A 16,217-nucleotide genomic window follows, 5' to 3' on the forward strand; every position below is an offset into this window, starting at 1 on the left:
AACCAGCCACATGTGGTGTTTATGGTCAGACATCCGGAACCTGAAGTATATTTAGTTTATTATATCTCTTCTTATGCTCTTCCTCCGTCTCAGGGAGCTGAAACGCCGGTCTATGAAGGATCCCAATGAGAAGTTTAAGCTCCAGGAGTACGTAAACAAGGAGATGAAGGGCACTGGCTGCTGCAGGTCTTAAAGCCTGCCTATCACTCTCTGGGCGTGCGTTAGTATGTGTGTATTTGTGTGTGTTTGAGTGTGTGGACATGGAAAGCAACTTGTAACACTCATCTTCGTACGGTATGTTTTTGTACCTGGCCTAAACAGAGAGGAGGAGTCAGCTCCAGCGAGGTATAAGCCTTTTTGTCCTTCTGTTTCTCCATTCTCATACATCTCTGTCTCAGTACACATAACACTCCATTTGTTTTCCTTTACAAACCTCACGGCCCTCCTCTATCTTGTGTGTCCTACTTTTCCTCACTCACCTCCTTTTTGCAGCTGTGAATGTGCCCTCAGATTTCAATTGGTAAAAGAGAAAATAAAGCTCTGCACACGTCCATTATTACCCTATTCATGGACATTCTCTTCCATAACTGTAGCTGTATGATTGATTATCTTTCAACCCAAACACTAGCAAATACCTTTGCATTGTCTTGGGAGGTCGGTCATTCCTCACATCCACTTGAAATGTCTGTGAAAGTTGTCATTTTGTTTGAGTGTTCTCTTCTTGGTCAATGTGTGGATGATATTTCATGTACTTGCTGTATAGTGATGTGTCTTCTGTCCAGTGTTCATGTCAGTAATTCAACAGGCTCTTTGGAGCCAGTTTAGCTCACCAGCATAAACTCAATCTAAGCATGTCCATGATTCAGCTGTGGATATTTGGGAATATGTATTTCTTCTTCTACATAAAAGTAAATGGATGTTGCTGTTTTGTATATAAAGATATGAAGAACTGAACCGGATCATTAGCCACAATAAGTCATCATTTTAGTAGATCTGAATTCATGCCAGATGCACAAATGTGGGGTATACAATAGTTTAAACACACCCTCAGAAACATGGCAGTGCATGGGTCACAGAACCTAAAACATTTTACAGACACATTATTGGAGGGGTTTCAATAATAAAGAATCAACGTTGCGTCTCAGAGAGCTCAAAAGCAACTTCTCCTCTTGATAATATGTATTAACTTTTGAAATTATGTTATTTAAAAACAGACAGTCAAACATACTGTATGTAATCTATATATACATTGGGGTTTTGACAAACATGGTGTAAATACTCAACACTTTTTTCTGCATGTACAAAATGTTTGGATAGGGACAGATAGCACTTTAGATGGTGAATAAGGGCGTGGGTGGGATTAGGGGTGGGTGTTGGGGGAATAAAGACTTAGAGTATGTTGACAGTGTTACCTTAAGTATTGTATAGCAACAATATTTATATTGCTTGGTTTTTATTTTCTGTTTTATTTTATATCCCATGCAAACATGAATAGGCTGCTTTTTTGTTCTGCTTATATTTTCCATACATGAATATATAAATGGGGTATTTAGTGCCATGTTTTCTTAAAAATGTCTTTACATTTTTGAACAGTTTATTTCTTATAATCTATTAACAGTATTTAACCTATTCTTCATAAAATAAGCATCTTTTTATATGACTGTTGCTTTGGTTGATTTCGCCTTAGTTATAGAATCCACAGATACTGAATATCTCTCTGTACAGTATTTACTGTACATTCTCATGTTTTTCCAATCTAGTTCAGAGTGATGTATTGGATTTTTGTTTGTTTGTTTGTTTTACTACTTTTCAATGTGCAACTTCTTTCTTGTAACTGAAAGTTAACTACAATAAAGACAGAAGGTAATGTGTTTTTTACTCTTTTAATGGTCAACTGTACCAATATGTCAGACACACTTACAAAAATTATCTTCTTGCTTACATGACTCCACTTGAGTTCAGAGCATGATCCGATGTTTTGTTCAGCGACACTTCAGCAGTGGGCATGCATGCTCACATGGTTTGTTTGAACCCGGTTCTTCAAGTCAAACAGATGAATCACGGCACCACCCAATAATGCACAATAACATCTTTTGCTTCAACACTTAATGCACACACCTTCAGTCAGTGGTTTGATAAGTATTTGTGGAGGTGAGAGTAAGTTTAAAACCTTTCCTCTGTCTCCCTCTAGAGGATAAATAATCATATGACATGAAAGCAAATGCTTAATTTCATCACAATTTTTCGTACAATTTTACAAAAACAAGAGAGACAAAGAAATGCAAAGAATGTCATAATGAACATCAAACAAAGTGCTCTACATTCAGCTGCTTGAAAATGCATAGAAAAGCAAAACATAGCTTATTGTACTTGCAGTGCTTGGCATCATGAGATTAAAAGCTGCAAATAGCAAATTAGAAAGTAAAAAATAAATACACAGAGAATTAGATATTATACATGGAAATAAATGTGAGTATGTGTGTGAGTATCTGAGTATCACGCATGTGTAAATACTTCCTACTGACATATTATAGTCCTGTGTCAGATGTTTGTTTTAGTTTGCTATAATTGCCCAGAAGGCCGCAGTTTTTATACTTGGTTTAAATCGGCAAGGTAAATTCAGTTGTATATTGGCTGATATTACCGAGAACAGAGAACAACATTGAACATCTTTTCACATCTGAGCAGCAACAGTTCTGACTCCCACACACAAGGCGTACATACGTAGCTTCTAACATTCAGGTCAGGATAACTGACCTCTTTCAAGTATGTAAGTCACATCACATGACAGATGAATGAGTTAGGCTAATATTCATGAGCTTCACAACATGGATTTAGAAGTGATTTTGACTCCTTTCACTTGCATCTGGCACAAAATGTGGGTGAGGGTGAGCAGGACAACAGGCAGAGTAATGAACTGTGTGAATGGTCACTCTTCAGCTTTTATAACAGCTCCAATTATGAGACTGGAAAATGTATCTCAGGTCCTTCACCTCTTCCTCCAGCTCCACTTCATACTCCTCATCCTGTACGAATAGTTCTTCAAACACTAATACAATTCACGGTTTGTGCTTAAAATAGGCCTCCACTGCAGACAGAAAGGGAAAACAATATCAGACTTGGCAATTGAGAAGAATAAAGCTCACAATAACTCAATATACTTGGCTGTTCAATTTACCTGCATACTCCTGAGGCAACATTGGTCGGTTGATAACAGTCTGAAATGCAGCAATCCAGTCTTTCTGATCTTCTTCAGTCTCGCACGCAAAAAGGAACTTCCTGTCTGGGGTTACTATGGTGATTCCGAACTGCCAGTGGTAGCCCTGAATATTGGGGGGGAGGCCAGGGAGCACAGTGTAGCTGTTTTCCTTACTACCGATGAACACCTCACCTCGTGCATAGGCGTCCTGCAACCAGATAGGGAAACACTTTTAACCAAGTAGTTGTTTCCATAAGTATCACTGGCACAGTAAGTATCACTGGTCTGTAGGAGACTGTTCTCAAAGAAACAGCAGCATCTGTTGGTCACAGTGTACATCTATAGAAATTTCTTCAGGACATGCAGCTTTAGTACCAGTGGATCTTTGAAGTACATGAGCCTCCTGTCATCCATTGTGAACCACCTCTTCTTGAAGCCCTCAGTGTGCTGTGTGACAGGAACAAGAGAAGGACATAAATATGTTGGCTTTCATGCTATATGCTTTATATACTATACTGTGCTTTATACATCACCTTTGGACCAGTCTTCTCCATATAACCCTCCTTTGTGTAGTTTCTGGTTAGCTTTGGCAACAACTAGCCAAGAAAAGAGCAAAGACTTCAGTGATCATCTGTGTGTGTTTCATGTGTTTTATATGTGTGTGTGCAGTCCTGGCAATTTCTTAAAAAAAAAAATTAAAAAGCACATTTGCTGTAATATCATGGGAAAAGACCTTAAAAGTAAATTTTCTATTCTATTTTTGCTCTTTCAAAATGACCAGAAACAGAGGTCCACATTTGGTTGATGTAGAATGATAGTCCACTGTTAGTAATATAGGAATGTCTGTGTGTGTGTGTGTGTGTGTGTGCGTGCGTGCATGCGTGTGTGTGTGTGTGTGCAGGGCCCTAACTAGAACACAAATTCTGACCTGACACAAAAGTCAATTATTTTGATTTTTTTTTTTTTTTTAATTTTTTTTTTTTTACAATTGTTAAAATTATATTTTCATCTATTGCCCATTATGAAGGTCCAAATACTCTTCAGAGCCTTCATCACACTGCCAGGAATACTGGTGGAGAAAAAGTATATATATATATATATATATATATTTTTTTTTTTTTTTTTTTTTTTTTGTTGGCTATATGCTGAAAAGTAATCAAATGTAAATACCTAGCTAGTATCTAGAAATGTCTGGACTCAGACTTTAACTGCCATGTGTATTATTTTACTTGCAAATGTAATCTCCCTTTGTATTGCTAAACCTCACAAATTCCCAGAAAAAAATATCAACAACATGATCTCAGTGACCTCCAATTACAGCTAAGGCCCTGCATGCATGTTTGTGTGTGTGCGTGTGTGTACTCACATCAGATATGAGAGCTCCAGGGAAAGCCACCTGCAGGTAGTGAAACCTGGCTGCTCTGATGGCATTGAACCAGTCCACCATTTCCTTCAAGACAGGACATCAGGAAGTTCAGTGACTAACTCATGCTGCAATATCTCCTCACATACATCATCAGCCCTGACAGTCCCCAGTTACCCCAAGCACTACACACGCTGCACTCATTATGAGAGAAAATGGCTTTCATAAATGCCATTTGTACTAGAAATGCCATTTGAACAGAAATACCCCAGGGAGATGTGCACCATTTAGAAGAAGTAACATATTCTCTAACAATATTATTTCAGATTGGAAAGAAAATCACGCCATTGATTACTGCTGAAGCCATGCTCTCTCTCTCCAATTTATCAAAGAATTGTTTTCATGTAAATGATTACACAAAAAAACTTATATTACACACATGCTTGTAATTACAAACCATATCCACTAGATGGACACATGTGCTTTTTATCTCCTGCTCACACAGCTAGGACACTCTCCTGCACTTCACGTCCCACCAAAAACGCCAAACAGACAGGTGCTGCACCTCACCTTCCCATCCTCATGGTAACAAAAGATATTCCTAGTGCTGTTGTCCTTTAAATACGTTATCTGGAGGGCATGGGCAGTGCCAACTTTTGTTGGCTGGAAAGTGGCATTCACTGTATTGATCTTCATTATCGCTTTGGGCTCTCTGGCCTGCAGAAAAGAAATACAATTTTCAAAAGACAGATACTCAATATAGTCTTGACTCTCCTTACAATCTTCTTGAAATGCTCTGATATGTATTTTAAATAGAAAAGGATGTAGAAGTTTACCATTGATCAATAATAATTAGAGAACATACATCATGATTATTGTCTCTGTGGGCATTATTTGGCTCTTTTTCCTTCTTACTGTTAGCTGAAATAAATGTGAATCCTGTACTTATAAAGCCAGTGATGAGCAAAATTTGTACATTTGAAGTTGAATGAGATCTCCAGAGAGAGATTTTTAAGAAAAAAGTTTAAAACCTGAGATAAGCAACTCAAATCGACATTAAGAAAGAGAAAGAAAGCACTCACATCATGCTTGTTGAAGTACTTCAAAACACCCTCCCGTTCAGACAGAATAAATTTTCGGCTGAGGTACTGTCCGTTGTCTCTGCCTCGTTTCCATAGAAACCCCTCTCTGTAGCCTGGCAGGAGGGGAGCCACAAGGGTCCCATTACATCAACACAGAGCGGGAACACAAAGAGAGAAAACAGAGGTACACAACAGGATTTTACCAAAATGCTAAATATAATACCCCAAAACCAAAGACAAACATTCATATATTTAAAAAAAAAAAAAGAAAAAAAAAGTTTTGGGCCATAAAACTAAAGTGCTCAAATACCTTGTAGTGCTGAGCTGCACAATAGCACTCCTCATCAATTTTTAATGTAAAAATATTGATTAGTGCAGATTTAATAGGCATATTATCATGCCAGTATTCCAAGTGAGAGACTCATTTCCCTTGATAATCCCACAAGATTTTATTAGAAAATTGATAATGATGATATACATGTTGTTTCCATATTGGTTATGATCATAAAATTTTCCCTTGTGCCATTTCTTCCAGTATATTGTGAATGCACTAAAACACTAACATTACTGCAACAATGGTCACCAAGAATTTGAGACATTTTTAAATTTTTGAGACATTTAAAGCTTTGCATCAGTATACAGTCAGTCAAGGCTGGTGGAGGCTACTGAGAGCTTCAACGTTACAAAGATGTAATACTGGTATTGTTGACTTTATACATATGAGGTGCACATGTATCTCTCTGCCTCGCGTGTGCGCACATTTTTAGCTTATGTGGTCAGCAGTGGTGGGAGGGAGCCCCCTTTGCTTTTACTACATATAAATAATTGAGATTCAACTGACTGCTTGCTCTACAAGCCCAAACCTCACTAAAAGTCCTTCTCCCTCTCCTCCTCTTTCTCACATACACACAAAAACACATGTATAAAGACTTTTTCACTTTCTCTCTCTCTCTCTCTCACTCTCTCTCTCTCTCACACACACACGCACACATGCACACACACACACAAACACATGTATAAAGACTTTTTGATTAACCAACTATAACTTTATTTTTCTGACAATCTAATTAGTGCCAGTGAATAAATCGATGTTTACATGCTGTATCATTCCACACACACATGCACAGGCAAACTTGCTCACAAACCAACAGTCATACGCTCTCGTTCACACTCATGCACACACACACACACACACAAAAAAAAGGCTTGTTGGCTCTGTTCCTAGGCCTGTTCCTGACACTGGCCTCTCTGTCCATATTCAGCGTGAGCCAACAGAAACAGCACTGCAGGAAGAAATGCGTTGTCATTGTCTTAAACACACCCAGCCAACAAACACACACACACACACACACACACACACACAAACCTACACTCTTGTATAGACCAGCGATATAGCAATATTCAACAGAAAAATACCTCAATTGTTTTGTTTTTTTTCCTAATATCCAAGACCTGCATTTCTAACATTATAATAAACTAAACGTGTCTTCAATTTGAGGTTCACATTTTTACTTCTTCTCAAGAAGTCTTGGCAGCTTCAGCCACCAACCAAGTCAGAACACCTGTTTAAACAGCCACAAAAAGTAAAAAAAAGTAACAGTACTAAATAAAAGTATCAAATTAGGAACTGTTGCAAAGTTATTATTTATTAGTTTATTAGTTTTATTAGTACTAAGAGAGCATTTTTTTCACATTTTAGTTTTGTTTGAACTAATTAACTGTTTTCAGTGCTTTCATTATAGCTTTAATCTGAGAGTACAAGCTCAAACTAGTTATTCTGTAACTGTATCTCATGTATCTGCAACTGTACATATAATTAAATTAAGCCACAGACACAGTTATTTACATCAATTTCTCAATAAATCTTGGGGCCACAGCAGAATTCAATCAAAATCACAATAACATTTAAATGTCCTAAAACCAGTTAAATGAACAGCAGCAGCCCCAGCAATGTTGCAGTCATGGCACACAAATATACAGCCTCATTTATAGTGGCACTTAACTGTCTTCTTTTAACCGCATGGGAATCTGCAAATAGACTATGACAGAGACAACTGATAAACCACTTCCCCTGCAAGGAACTGTCAGAAGAACCATAGTCAAACACTGGTATGGTATGAGCTAAACTGCAATATGATAAAAAGCAGAGATCAGAGAGAAGAGCTTCAGTTCCTTGCTTCTTTGACCAGTAATGAAGTCATCATGGTTTGGGCCACAGGCATTAGGGAAACTTCTGGTTGAGCAATGGCTTCATCAATTATTCATGAGTCAGAGTGTTTTGTTCCACCACTGAGAGAAAGAGCGGTCAGACCGTCCCCAACAACATAACACAGCAGAGGAGAAGAAGAAGAGAAGTCATTCACTGTAGCAACTGGATGTCAAAGATTTGCAAACAGTTTGGAGAACAAAGCAAGTTTTGGACAGTAGCATCTCTCGTTCTTCTGTTCCCCTAACAGTTCGCTGCTAGTTTCTCCAGCTCAAAAATCTAGGAGCAATGTTATATAGAATACTTGTACACAAAAGAGGCCATTCTTCCTCTGTGGCAGAGACATGCAGCCACATGCTCCTAAACCTCTGCACAGCACAACACAAGACACCATTGACAGAGAGGGAGAAAGACAAGAGACACACAGAGAGGAAGAGTTTGACAGTCATGAGACTCTGATAATAGTTCTTTATCTTGTCTACCTTAGAGTGAGATTTTGCTTTCAGTTTCTGCATGCACGTATCACTTATGGAATGATGTTAGTGCAAACAGTCATTCTGCCTCTTAGATACATTTAGTGTCCCCTGAGAAATACTCATTTCCCTGAAAAAGATGTGAGTACTTGATTCAAAATCTCCCGAATTATCTTGCAGGTCTTTTATTCAGTATTGCAAATGCTGCTGTTTAAACTCTCTCAGATATAGTTCATTTTTATTTGTCTTTTTGTACATCTACTTATTTCCGTGTGCAGATTTTAGCTATTTAGTGCATAAGGCATTTCATAAGTAATTTATAATGTCTTAACGGCAAATACAGGATGTTACTGAGAATTGAGTGTAGTAAAAAGGGAACTGTGTTGATTTTAGAGATCTGGATTTCTTCATGCAGACTATGTCGTAGAATGTGAACTTGAAATGTTTGTATGAACTTTGCACTCTGTTGCTCAAGCAATGACATCACTTTACTACAAATTTGAAGAGACAATCCCTTCACAAGAAAGATGTGGAGTAACATAAGTAAGTAAGTAAGTCTTTAAATGCCCTTCCAAAAAATTGTCACAAAGCACGCTTTCAATCAGGTTAAACCGAATTTATTCCAGCCAAGCTCTCATTGCCGACACAGAAGTCACCAAGGGAAATAGACAATAAAATGTGAGAAAGCCTGGTTGGTGACCATCTTTTCTTATCAGCAGAACATACAAACTATACTGACAGCTTCCCATTTCCCCTTAGACTGTGACCTCAGCTTCTCAAAACTGAATTTATCTATGACATTGTACACTGCATGGCTATAAATTTAAAAACAGTGGGCCTGTCCTTTACTCACGACTACATTTATGCACTATTAAGTGCTGCATGTACCAGTGCCTTTTTTCATTTCATTCAGCAATAGAATAATTATTTGAGGCAAGTTTAAAACTAACTTTAAACTTATGGTCAAAACAGAAGTGGCTTTTTATAGGGGGGGGTTGGGGTAAAACAATGTTTCTTTCAGTTATGTATTAACTGGATTGTAGTCAAAGGTCAATCTCTTGCCTTCACCATGGATACAGTTCCAAGATTTTAAAAATGTTATCCATTATATTAAGAGACCATAATGGCCTAATCTTAGCATCTGCACACTCATTGCCAGTCAGTCTGGAGGGCATCCATTATTGATTGAGTCTGGTTAGTCAGGTTGGTGCCACTTCCTCTCTTTTAAAGAGGCTGCACAAGGCGATTAGCCAAGAGACATTTGTCAGACAGAGATAAGGACTGTGTGTAATGTACATTTAGTGAGCAAGTCAGAATAGGATAACGGCAAAATGATTTCACATAGTCTCAATGAAGAGAGCTGGGGGAAGCGAACTGCGGTTGGGCGGAAACAGAGGTCAATATAGATGAGAGGAAAGTGTAAAGGTAGAGCAGAAAACAAGGACAGCAAAGAGCAGTTTTCTTCCCTTGAAGACCTGCCCTTGTTTCTCCATCACAAGCCAACACACTGTCTATCTGCCAAACCACATAATGAGCAGTCGGACAATCTGACTGGCAGGCTAATTGTGCTGTGCTATGTAAATGAGGAGTGGGTAATGGTGCCTACTGAGCCATGAGCTGCTTATTACTACCCCACTACTACTACAATGTCATGCTTCTACTGCCATGCCACATATTGAACCCCAGCAGATAAATACATTTTTTTCACAAAATCATCATCAGCCAGTTGGTGAAAAAACAGTTAGAACTAGAGTTTGTATGCTATGCTTTATTTTAGCAGCTCTAACCAGAGTGTCATTTTATATCTTCTGAGCAGCAATCTTGGATGCAGATAAATGACTCAAAGTGCATCATGTGGTTGTGAAATAAATGAAGATTTGAAGGATGTTAGACTGCAAATGATACATTAAGTGGTGGCAAAGTGGGGTGTGAGAGGATGCCTCTTTCTTGGATGTGATCAGCTGTTCCACTTATGAATGTTGGTAATGACAAATGAATGATGCTCATGCTCATTAAGTGTTGAATAGGTGTTACTGTGTGAGACATGGATAATGACTTGTTTTCCTGAGTAAACAAGAAGTACAATTCATTTACATGCGTGTTTGTAACTGTACACGGACACGTTTCATTCTTACCTGCCGAGTAGGGCTCCTGCCTCTCCACACACATAAACTCCTTCCTCTCGTACTTGGCTCGGATCCATTGTTCCCGCAGGAGCCTGCACAACAGTTGGTGTTAGACACTCAAGCATTGAGCTAATTTGCTGGAAACATCTCATTAACTTACATGAATATCGAGTCTCCGGGCAACATTTCATGCAAAGTCTCAACGGAGGCAATCAAATATTACGTGGCTTGTCTAAAAATCATCATTTAAGGACTGCAATTGATTGAGCAGATACTCGGCAAGTCACCATGCTTAACCAGCTATGTCTCTTTCAACAAATCAGCATCACACCCTTTAATGTAATGGCTTTGTACAGCTCTTCCTTAAGGGCTCAAAGTCTGTCACGCTTAATAGATTTGACTTTTACTCTCTTTTTAATCAAAAATTCCGTTCCTTTGTACACTATAGTCTATTACAAAAACACAATGCAGGTCCATTTTAAAGTAAACTCTCATAGCTCAGTGTTTTGTCATTTCATATTGGGTTAGGGTTTATGCATACCACTGGACGGTTAAGAAGAAACCCTTAAACTGAAATGTTGCTTCCTGTTCATACTGCAGGAACTTGGCATTCTTATCACTGAGAAGTTTCTGTGTCAGCCTTGCCACCAAAACCACTTGATGTCTCTATTTCACTGTATGCACCAATCTGTGGAATAATAATTACAGTTAAAAAAGGTGCTATGCGTAATATTTGATATAAAATAACCACAAAGGATATCAGCAGAGGTTTTCTTCAAAATCAGAACAACCTAAAGCCAGCATGAAGGAAAAGACGAGTTTCTGGAGTCTCCGACTGTGCCATAGATATTTACTCATCCATCTTACATTTATAGTACCTGTTCAGATGTGGCAGAAACATATGGATCAGACATTAATGGAGGAGGACACATCACTTACATGCAGTCTTTATGTGTGGGCTGGTAGTAGAACGCAGGAACTATCTGTTCATATTTGGCCTTGGCAGCATTGTTACCCACAGAGTCCATAAACTGCAGAAGGGAGGAAGAGAAACATCTGATGTTTGAAAGTGATATCTGTGCCTGTATGTGTGTGCTCAGTTGCTTAATGGCTGTGAGTGCATAAATGTGTATTTGGATGATAAGGACAGGTTGCCAGCACAAGCAGGCATTCAAACATAATGAGGAGCTTGCAGCTCAGGGTTCGTGTATCTCCATGCCCAGGGGGATGAAGCCTCTTCTTTTGTGTCTCTGTATTTAACACCGAGTACACTGCTCAGCAAGCAAGGACACTACACATCACATGAAAATACATGCACACAAAAACACACAAATCAAGGAAACAAAAAAAAGAGAGAAAAGAGGACACAGAGAGAGAATGGCGAATTTTTGGTGCACACATTTTGGTGGACAGCAGTTAATGACACTGGACAAGATGTATAGAATCAATTTCCTTCAGCTAATTCCTACTGGGAATAATTCTGTTTTTAAAGCCAGTAATAAAAACAGAGTCCAAGGATTCAGAGCACACACACCAACACCCAAACACAAAGATCTTGGTTGTGTCTGCCAGCTGCTGGCTCATGCCTTTCAGGCCACAGTAAATTGAGACTGATGACTTGTCTTATTTTTCCAAGCAGAGATGCAGAGGCAGAGCAGTAAGATGAGAGTGATGCTCACAGTGAAGCAGGGTGGGATGGATGAGGGCGAGGCAAGAGACTGCAGACGTTATTTCAGGCCAAGTTTTGGACTGCAATCAATGGCTAATCTTCTCTTGCAAAACACAGGGCTTTCTACTTTGTTCAGGTTTTGAATATTTTAAAAGCATCTCCACACATTAGTAAACAACAGATAGTAAGGACACACCTCCACCTCGGACTTGCTCCATGGATCCAGCAGAAGAGATTTCACTTTGCTGATCTGTGCAATGTTTCTATGGAGGCCTGAGCAGCTGTGACACATGAACACACCCAGGGTGTAAGATGCCCACTCCGGATCTGCAACACAACATAGAGACGTGTGTGTAGCTGCACACAAAAACCACTTTGAGCTCAAAATAACTGAACTCACTGAAACATTTCTGAACTTCCCTCTAACAGACGTTCATGACTCTGACAATATTTGAACCAGGTTGACCTTATCATTGTGGGAATGCAGTACTTTTCACATGTGTATGAGGTTTTTATGTCATTCCTGTGGTGGGATAAGATTCCTAATAATCACACAGAGTTAACTGGTACCTCTAAAAATGTTGCCTGAAAAAGAAGCAGAGACAGTTAACGATAGAAACCTAGCTCTGTCTTTTAAACAGACGTTCTGGCTGCTCCAACAATTCTGTAATCAATTGTCACTACATCTTAAAAAAAAAAGGTGTGTTCACTTGAGCACACACAGGAAGCCGGTCACCCAGAGGGAAATGAGCTTGAGTACATGACCTAGATTTCCTCATAAGTAATCAATATTTGGGTGAGAATTATGTCAGACAGGTGATCGGGATCTCAAATCAGACCATCTGGACTGTATTTATGTTTGTGTGAGGACAGAAGTGAGAGAGATGACTGGGCACCACTGATGGTTCACCTTGATTCACCCTGGCACGGTAGTGTTTCATAGATACTATTTCTGCTCACACACAAACACAAAATGTCTGAGAAGTTCACATTTAATGCACTATTTACACAACAGCAGCTCACATTTGCTTTGTTACCGCAAGCGCTGCAGCAACTGAGCAACTGAGCAACACCCGATTAGAAAACATTTCCTTCAGAGTTATGTGTTACATGATGTTATATCAGAGCCAGACATGAATATACATATACTATTAATACATATACCACATTTATAAATGTGTGTACCACAATTAATATACAGTATTGTTGCTGTTTTGTGAATAATGTAAATTCAGAGGTTTGTGCACTGTGTGTATGTACAATATGTTATTCAACACATTGCATTCACACATTTTGCATGCAACATATCAGACATTGCCACCTTCAACGCCTCGTGTGCCCCAAGAAAACACATCCTGACGACATCTGACATGAAGCAGACATGAACTGAAAAAAAATACTTTTGTTTTTTGTAGAATGTCACACAGTTATGTTCAACATTCATGACATTTCAGAACATCACACAGTTCAAACAGCTCTTTGAAGAGTGGCTCATGAGTGGAGGGAGTGCAGCATGGTCAGCATCAATTTCACAATCAATATATAGCATATTTGTTTTTCAGCAAAAATCCAGGGAGTAAATAACAAGATAGAGTTTATTTATTTATTTATTCTTTATGACAATGTACTGTAAACTGATCAATTTGAATCCATAGACTGACAGAACAGGCAGCAGTTGCAGCTAAGGTGCGAATGGCTGGTTACACGCACACATGCTAAAGGAAATTTTCGTTTTCAGAATCATTACTCTGATCAGTGCAACGTGAGATTGCAGCTGCTGTGGTGAAGTGAAGTGAACCAGCAGAGAACTGGGGCAGAGTCAAGTAGTTTGTATCAGCATGCTGCAACCCTTCAACCACTGCTATTGAAGACCTAGCGAGCGCACAATGCACACATAGCACAACAAACAAAAAAAAAACTATATTACTTCCTTGTGCATAATCACAATGCTACACACGTGCAACACTGCATCTGTGCAAAGGAGACAAGGACTTGGTGTGTAGTTAGCCACTCCCATGTTTTCTGTATTATGTAGACCTACAGCCTGCTGTATTTGAGATAATAAACCAGTCCAAAAGAGAAATCACTCTCCAAACCAGCTTCGAATCAGTATTTAATCCGATCATCAAGATATTAATGTGCATCCTTCAAGAAATATAAATGAATATACTTTAAGAGAGCTGTATTTATTCTTACTGGCATATGATAAGAGCAGATGTTCTTGTGTATTTACTGATTATGCTGATGGCATCACATTGGATCTCTTCAGTTTAACATACTGAAAAATAATTAGCAAAGCATGACAGGCATAATAAAGTCAACAAATTATTCTAGATCTTTGCGACTTTCACTCACTTTTTCACAAACCACACCTTCTTGTATGTCCATGTGTTAAACTGCAGATCGGATAAACCAACAAGGTGTAACCATCAGGGTGTGTAACCACTTGTCTGCATGGAGAAGTAAGTCAGCCACCAGATTTGGCTCCTCAATCTACATAAAAGGCGTTTGAGTGGATTCCTCACCAGGGAATTAAGAGTATGTATCACTTTTTAACTTTAACGACGCCAGATCTGAAAAGCTGATACGCTGACATGGGTCTGACAGTCTTTCTTATTTATGAAGTTATCTATGACTCCTCATCAAATGTATTGCTCTCCTGTGTCAACTGTTCTGTTTTTCATTGCTATGGCCTGACCACATCGTGACTGTCTGAGAAAAGAAACTGAACGACCTTGTACTCTCTGGCGAATAACTATAGAGGCACACTGAGAAACTGTAGTACACAGTTATTATTTGTAGCTTATATCATCTATATTGGGTTATTGTAAAGGTAAGATAGTCAAAGAAGGTTTAAACAGACTGATTTAAGTAGGAAATGGTCATTGTTAGCCAAGTCCAGCATCTTTTCACTAATTCCCCTCCACCTGATCACAAACGAAGCCTACCTGCAGCTCCGCAGTCGGCACAGTTTCCATTCCCAGGTTTGCCCACAAGCTGTTTCAAACGCTGTCTGTTCCTTTCTATATCCGAAGCCATAATGCAAATGATTCTGCTTAGAGGCTGAAATCCTCAAACTCTCATGCATCGAAAGTAAGATTGCCGCCGGACGCAGTGGACTGAAATGTAAAAGCGCGTCGTTACGCACCTACACAACTAATGACTGTAACATTGTGGGTGGAGGAGGGTGATTGAAGAGTGGAGCATGGTCAGCATGGTAGATGCTATAAAGCCAACTATAGATAAAACAATACATGCATTTACGTATCCTGTCTCTGTCTGGTTAGTGAGACCCCCCAGCGGACACGATGGTAGGAAATCTCACGCTCACGACACTCCCACACGGGGAAGACACCCGCTTTGACCCGCTCGCCTCCACGGCGCCTGGAAACATCTTTTACCGCGTCTTTTTTTTTTTTTTTTGATCTGTATGTCTTTTTTTGTTCGCAGATAGAATACCTGCACGAACATGCACGGCAATACAAGTCCAAATTCCCCCCAGCAGTGGGTTACTGTACCTCACCCGAGACATTTTACAAGCCATCTTATTCACTGAAATTATATTGTTCTATTATTTGTAAGTGTTACTATTGTTTAATTTTAATATTTTATAAATTTAAACCTCCCCACTTTATGGTCTGCTGGCAAGTATGTACTTGTGGTACTTAATCTATATAGGAAATTCAATTTATGTAGTTTATTGCTTAAAACAGTCGAATTTTGGAGTGTTTTCATTTGTGATTTGACCTGTGCTTAGGTTAAGGTGAGCAGAACAATAAGCCTTTTTGACAGAGGACTTTTTTAAAGGAAGGGAAAAAACGTGTCAATAATTAAGTTAATGATCTACCAACTTGAGCTCTACTGAGTAACACCGACACACTAGAGGCTGACATGGTAACAGGTACAAGACACAACTGTATGTAAAGTATCACAAGTTGAATCCAACAGTCTAAACTAAAACTGAACATTGTAACCTTTAGTGTGAATTGTATTGTATCTATATTATGTTCCTGATATTTTGTCCACTGCCTGTAGTGTTTTCCACTTTATGACAAACAATACATGTATCATGTATCAACTGTAATAATAGCTCCAAGCC

At 38.9% G+C, this 16,217-nt stretch overlaps 2 protein-coding genes across 4 annotated transcripts in view; one reads left to right on the plus strand and one right to left on the minus strand.

Annotated features, from left to right (window-relative positions):
• LOC137168551 (ras-related protein Rab-26-like) overlaps nucleotides 1-1,871 on the plus strand; it is a 56,935-nt gene extending 55,064 nt beyond the window's left edge. For all 3 annotated transcript variants that reach the window (XM_067571198.1, XM_067571200.1, XM_067571199.1), the window contains one exon: nucleotides 94-1,871. In XM_067571198.1, the coding sequence (XP_067427299.1) occupies nucleotides 94-193 (100 nt within the window). In that variant the 3' untranslated portion in view covers nucleotides 194-1,871. The remainder of the gene's footprint in view (nucleotides 1-93) is intronic.
• LOC137168550 (arf-GAP with dual PH domain-containing protein 1-like) lies at nucleotides 1,868-15,801 on the minus strand. The gene is made up of 11 exons (XM_067571197.1): nucleotides 15,067-15,801; nucleotides 12,315-12,445; nucleotides 11,389-11,480; nucleotides 10,459-10,541; nucleotides 5,645-5,757; nucleotides 5,133-5,279; nucleotides 4,566-4,649; nucleotides 3,733-3,795; nucleotides 3,575-3,646; nucleotides 3,179-3,407; nucleotides 1,868-3,088 (listed from the first exon to the last, which is right to left on the minus strand). The coding sequence occupies exons 1-11, from the start codon at nucleotides 15,155-15,157 to the stop codon at nucleotides 3,060-3,062; spliced, it is 1,134 nt and encodes a 377-aa protein (XP_067427298.1). The 5' UTR covers nucleotides 15,158-15,801; the 3' UTR covers nucleotides 1,868-3,059.
• Nucleotides 15,802-16,217: the final 416 nt, after the last annotated feature.

This window comes from Thunnus thynnus, chromosome 17, assembly GCF_963924715.1.
Source record: "Thunnus thynnus chromosome 17, fThuThy2.1, whole genome shotgun sequence".
Lineage (NCBI taxonomy): Eukaryota > Metazoa > Chordata > Actinopteri > Scombriformes > Scombridae > Thunnus > Thunnus thynnus.

Excerpts from the sequence above, each read along its gene's own strand:
- LOC137168550 (XM_067571197.1), bottom strand. The coding sequence starts at position 15,157 with ATGGCTTCGGATATAGAAAGGAACAGACAGCGTTTGAAACAGCTTGTG. Across the intron at positions 12,446-15,066 it reads TGCCGACTGCGGAGCTGCAG|ATCCGGAGTGGGCATCTTAC; the intron begins GTAGGCTTCGTT and ends GTTGTGTTGCAG. Across the intron at positions 4,650-5,132 it reads GTTACCATGAGGATGGGAAG|GAAATGGTGGACTGGTTCAA; the intron begins GTGAGGTGCAGC and ends CCTGTCTTGAAG.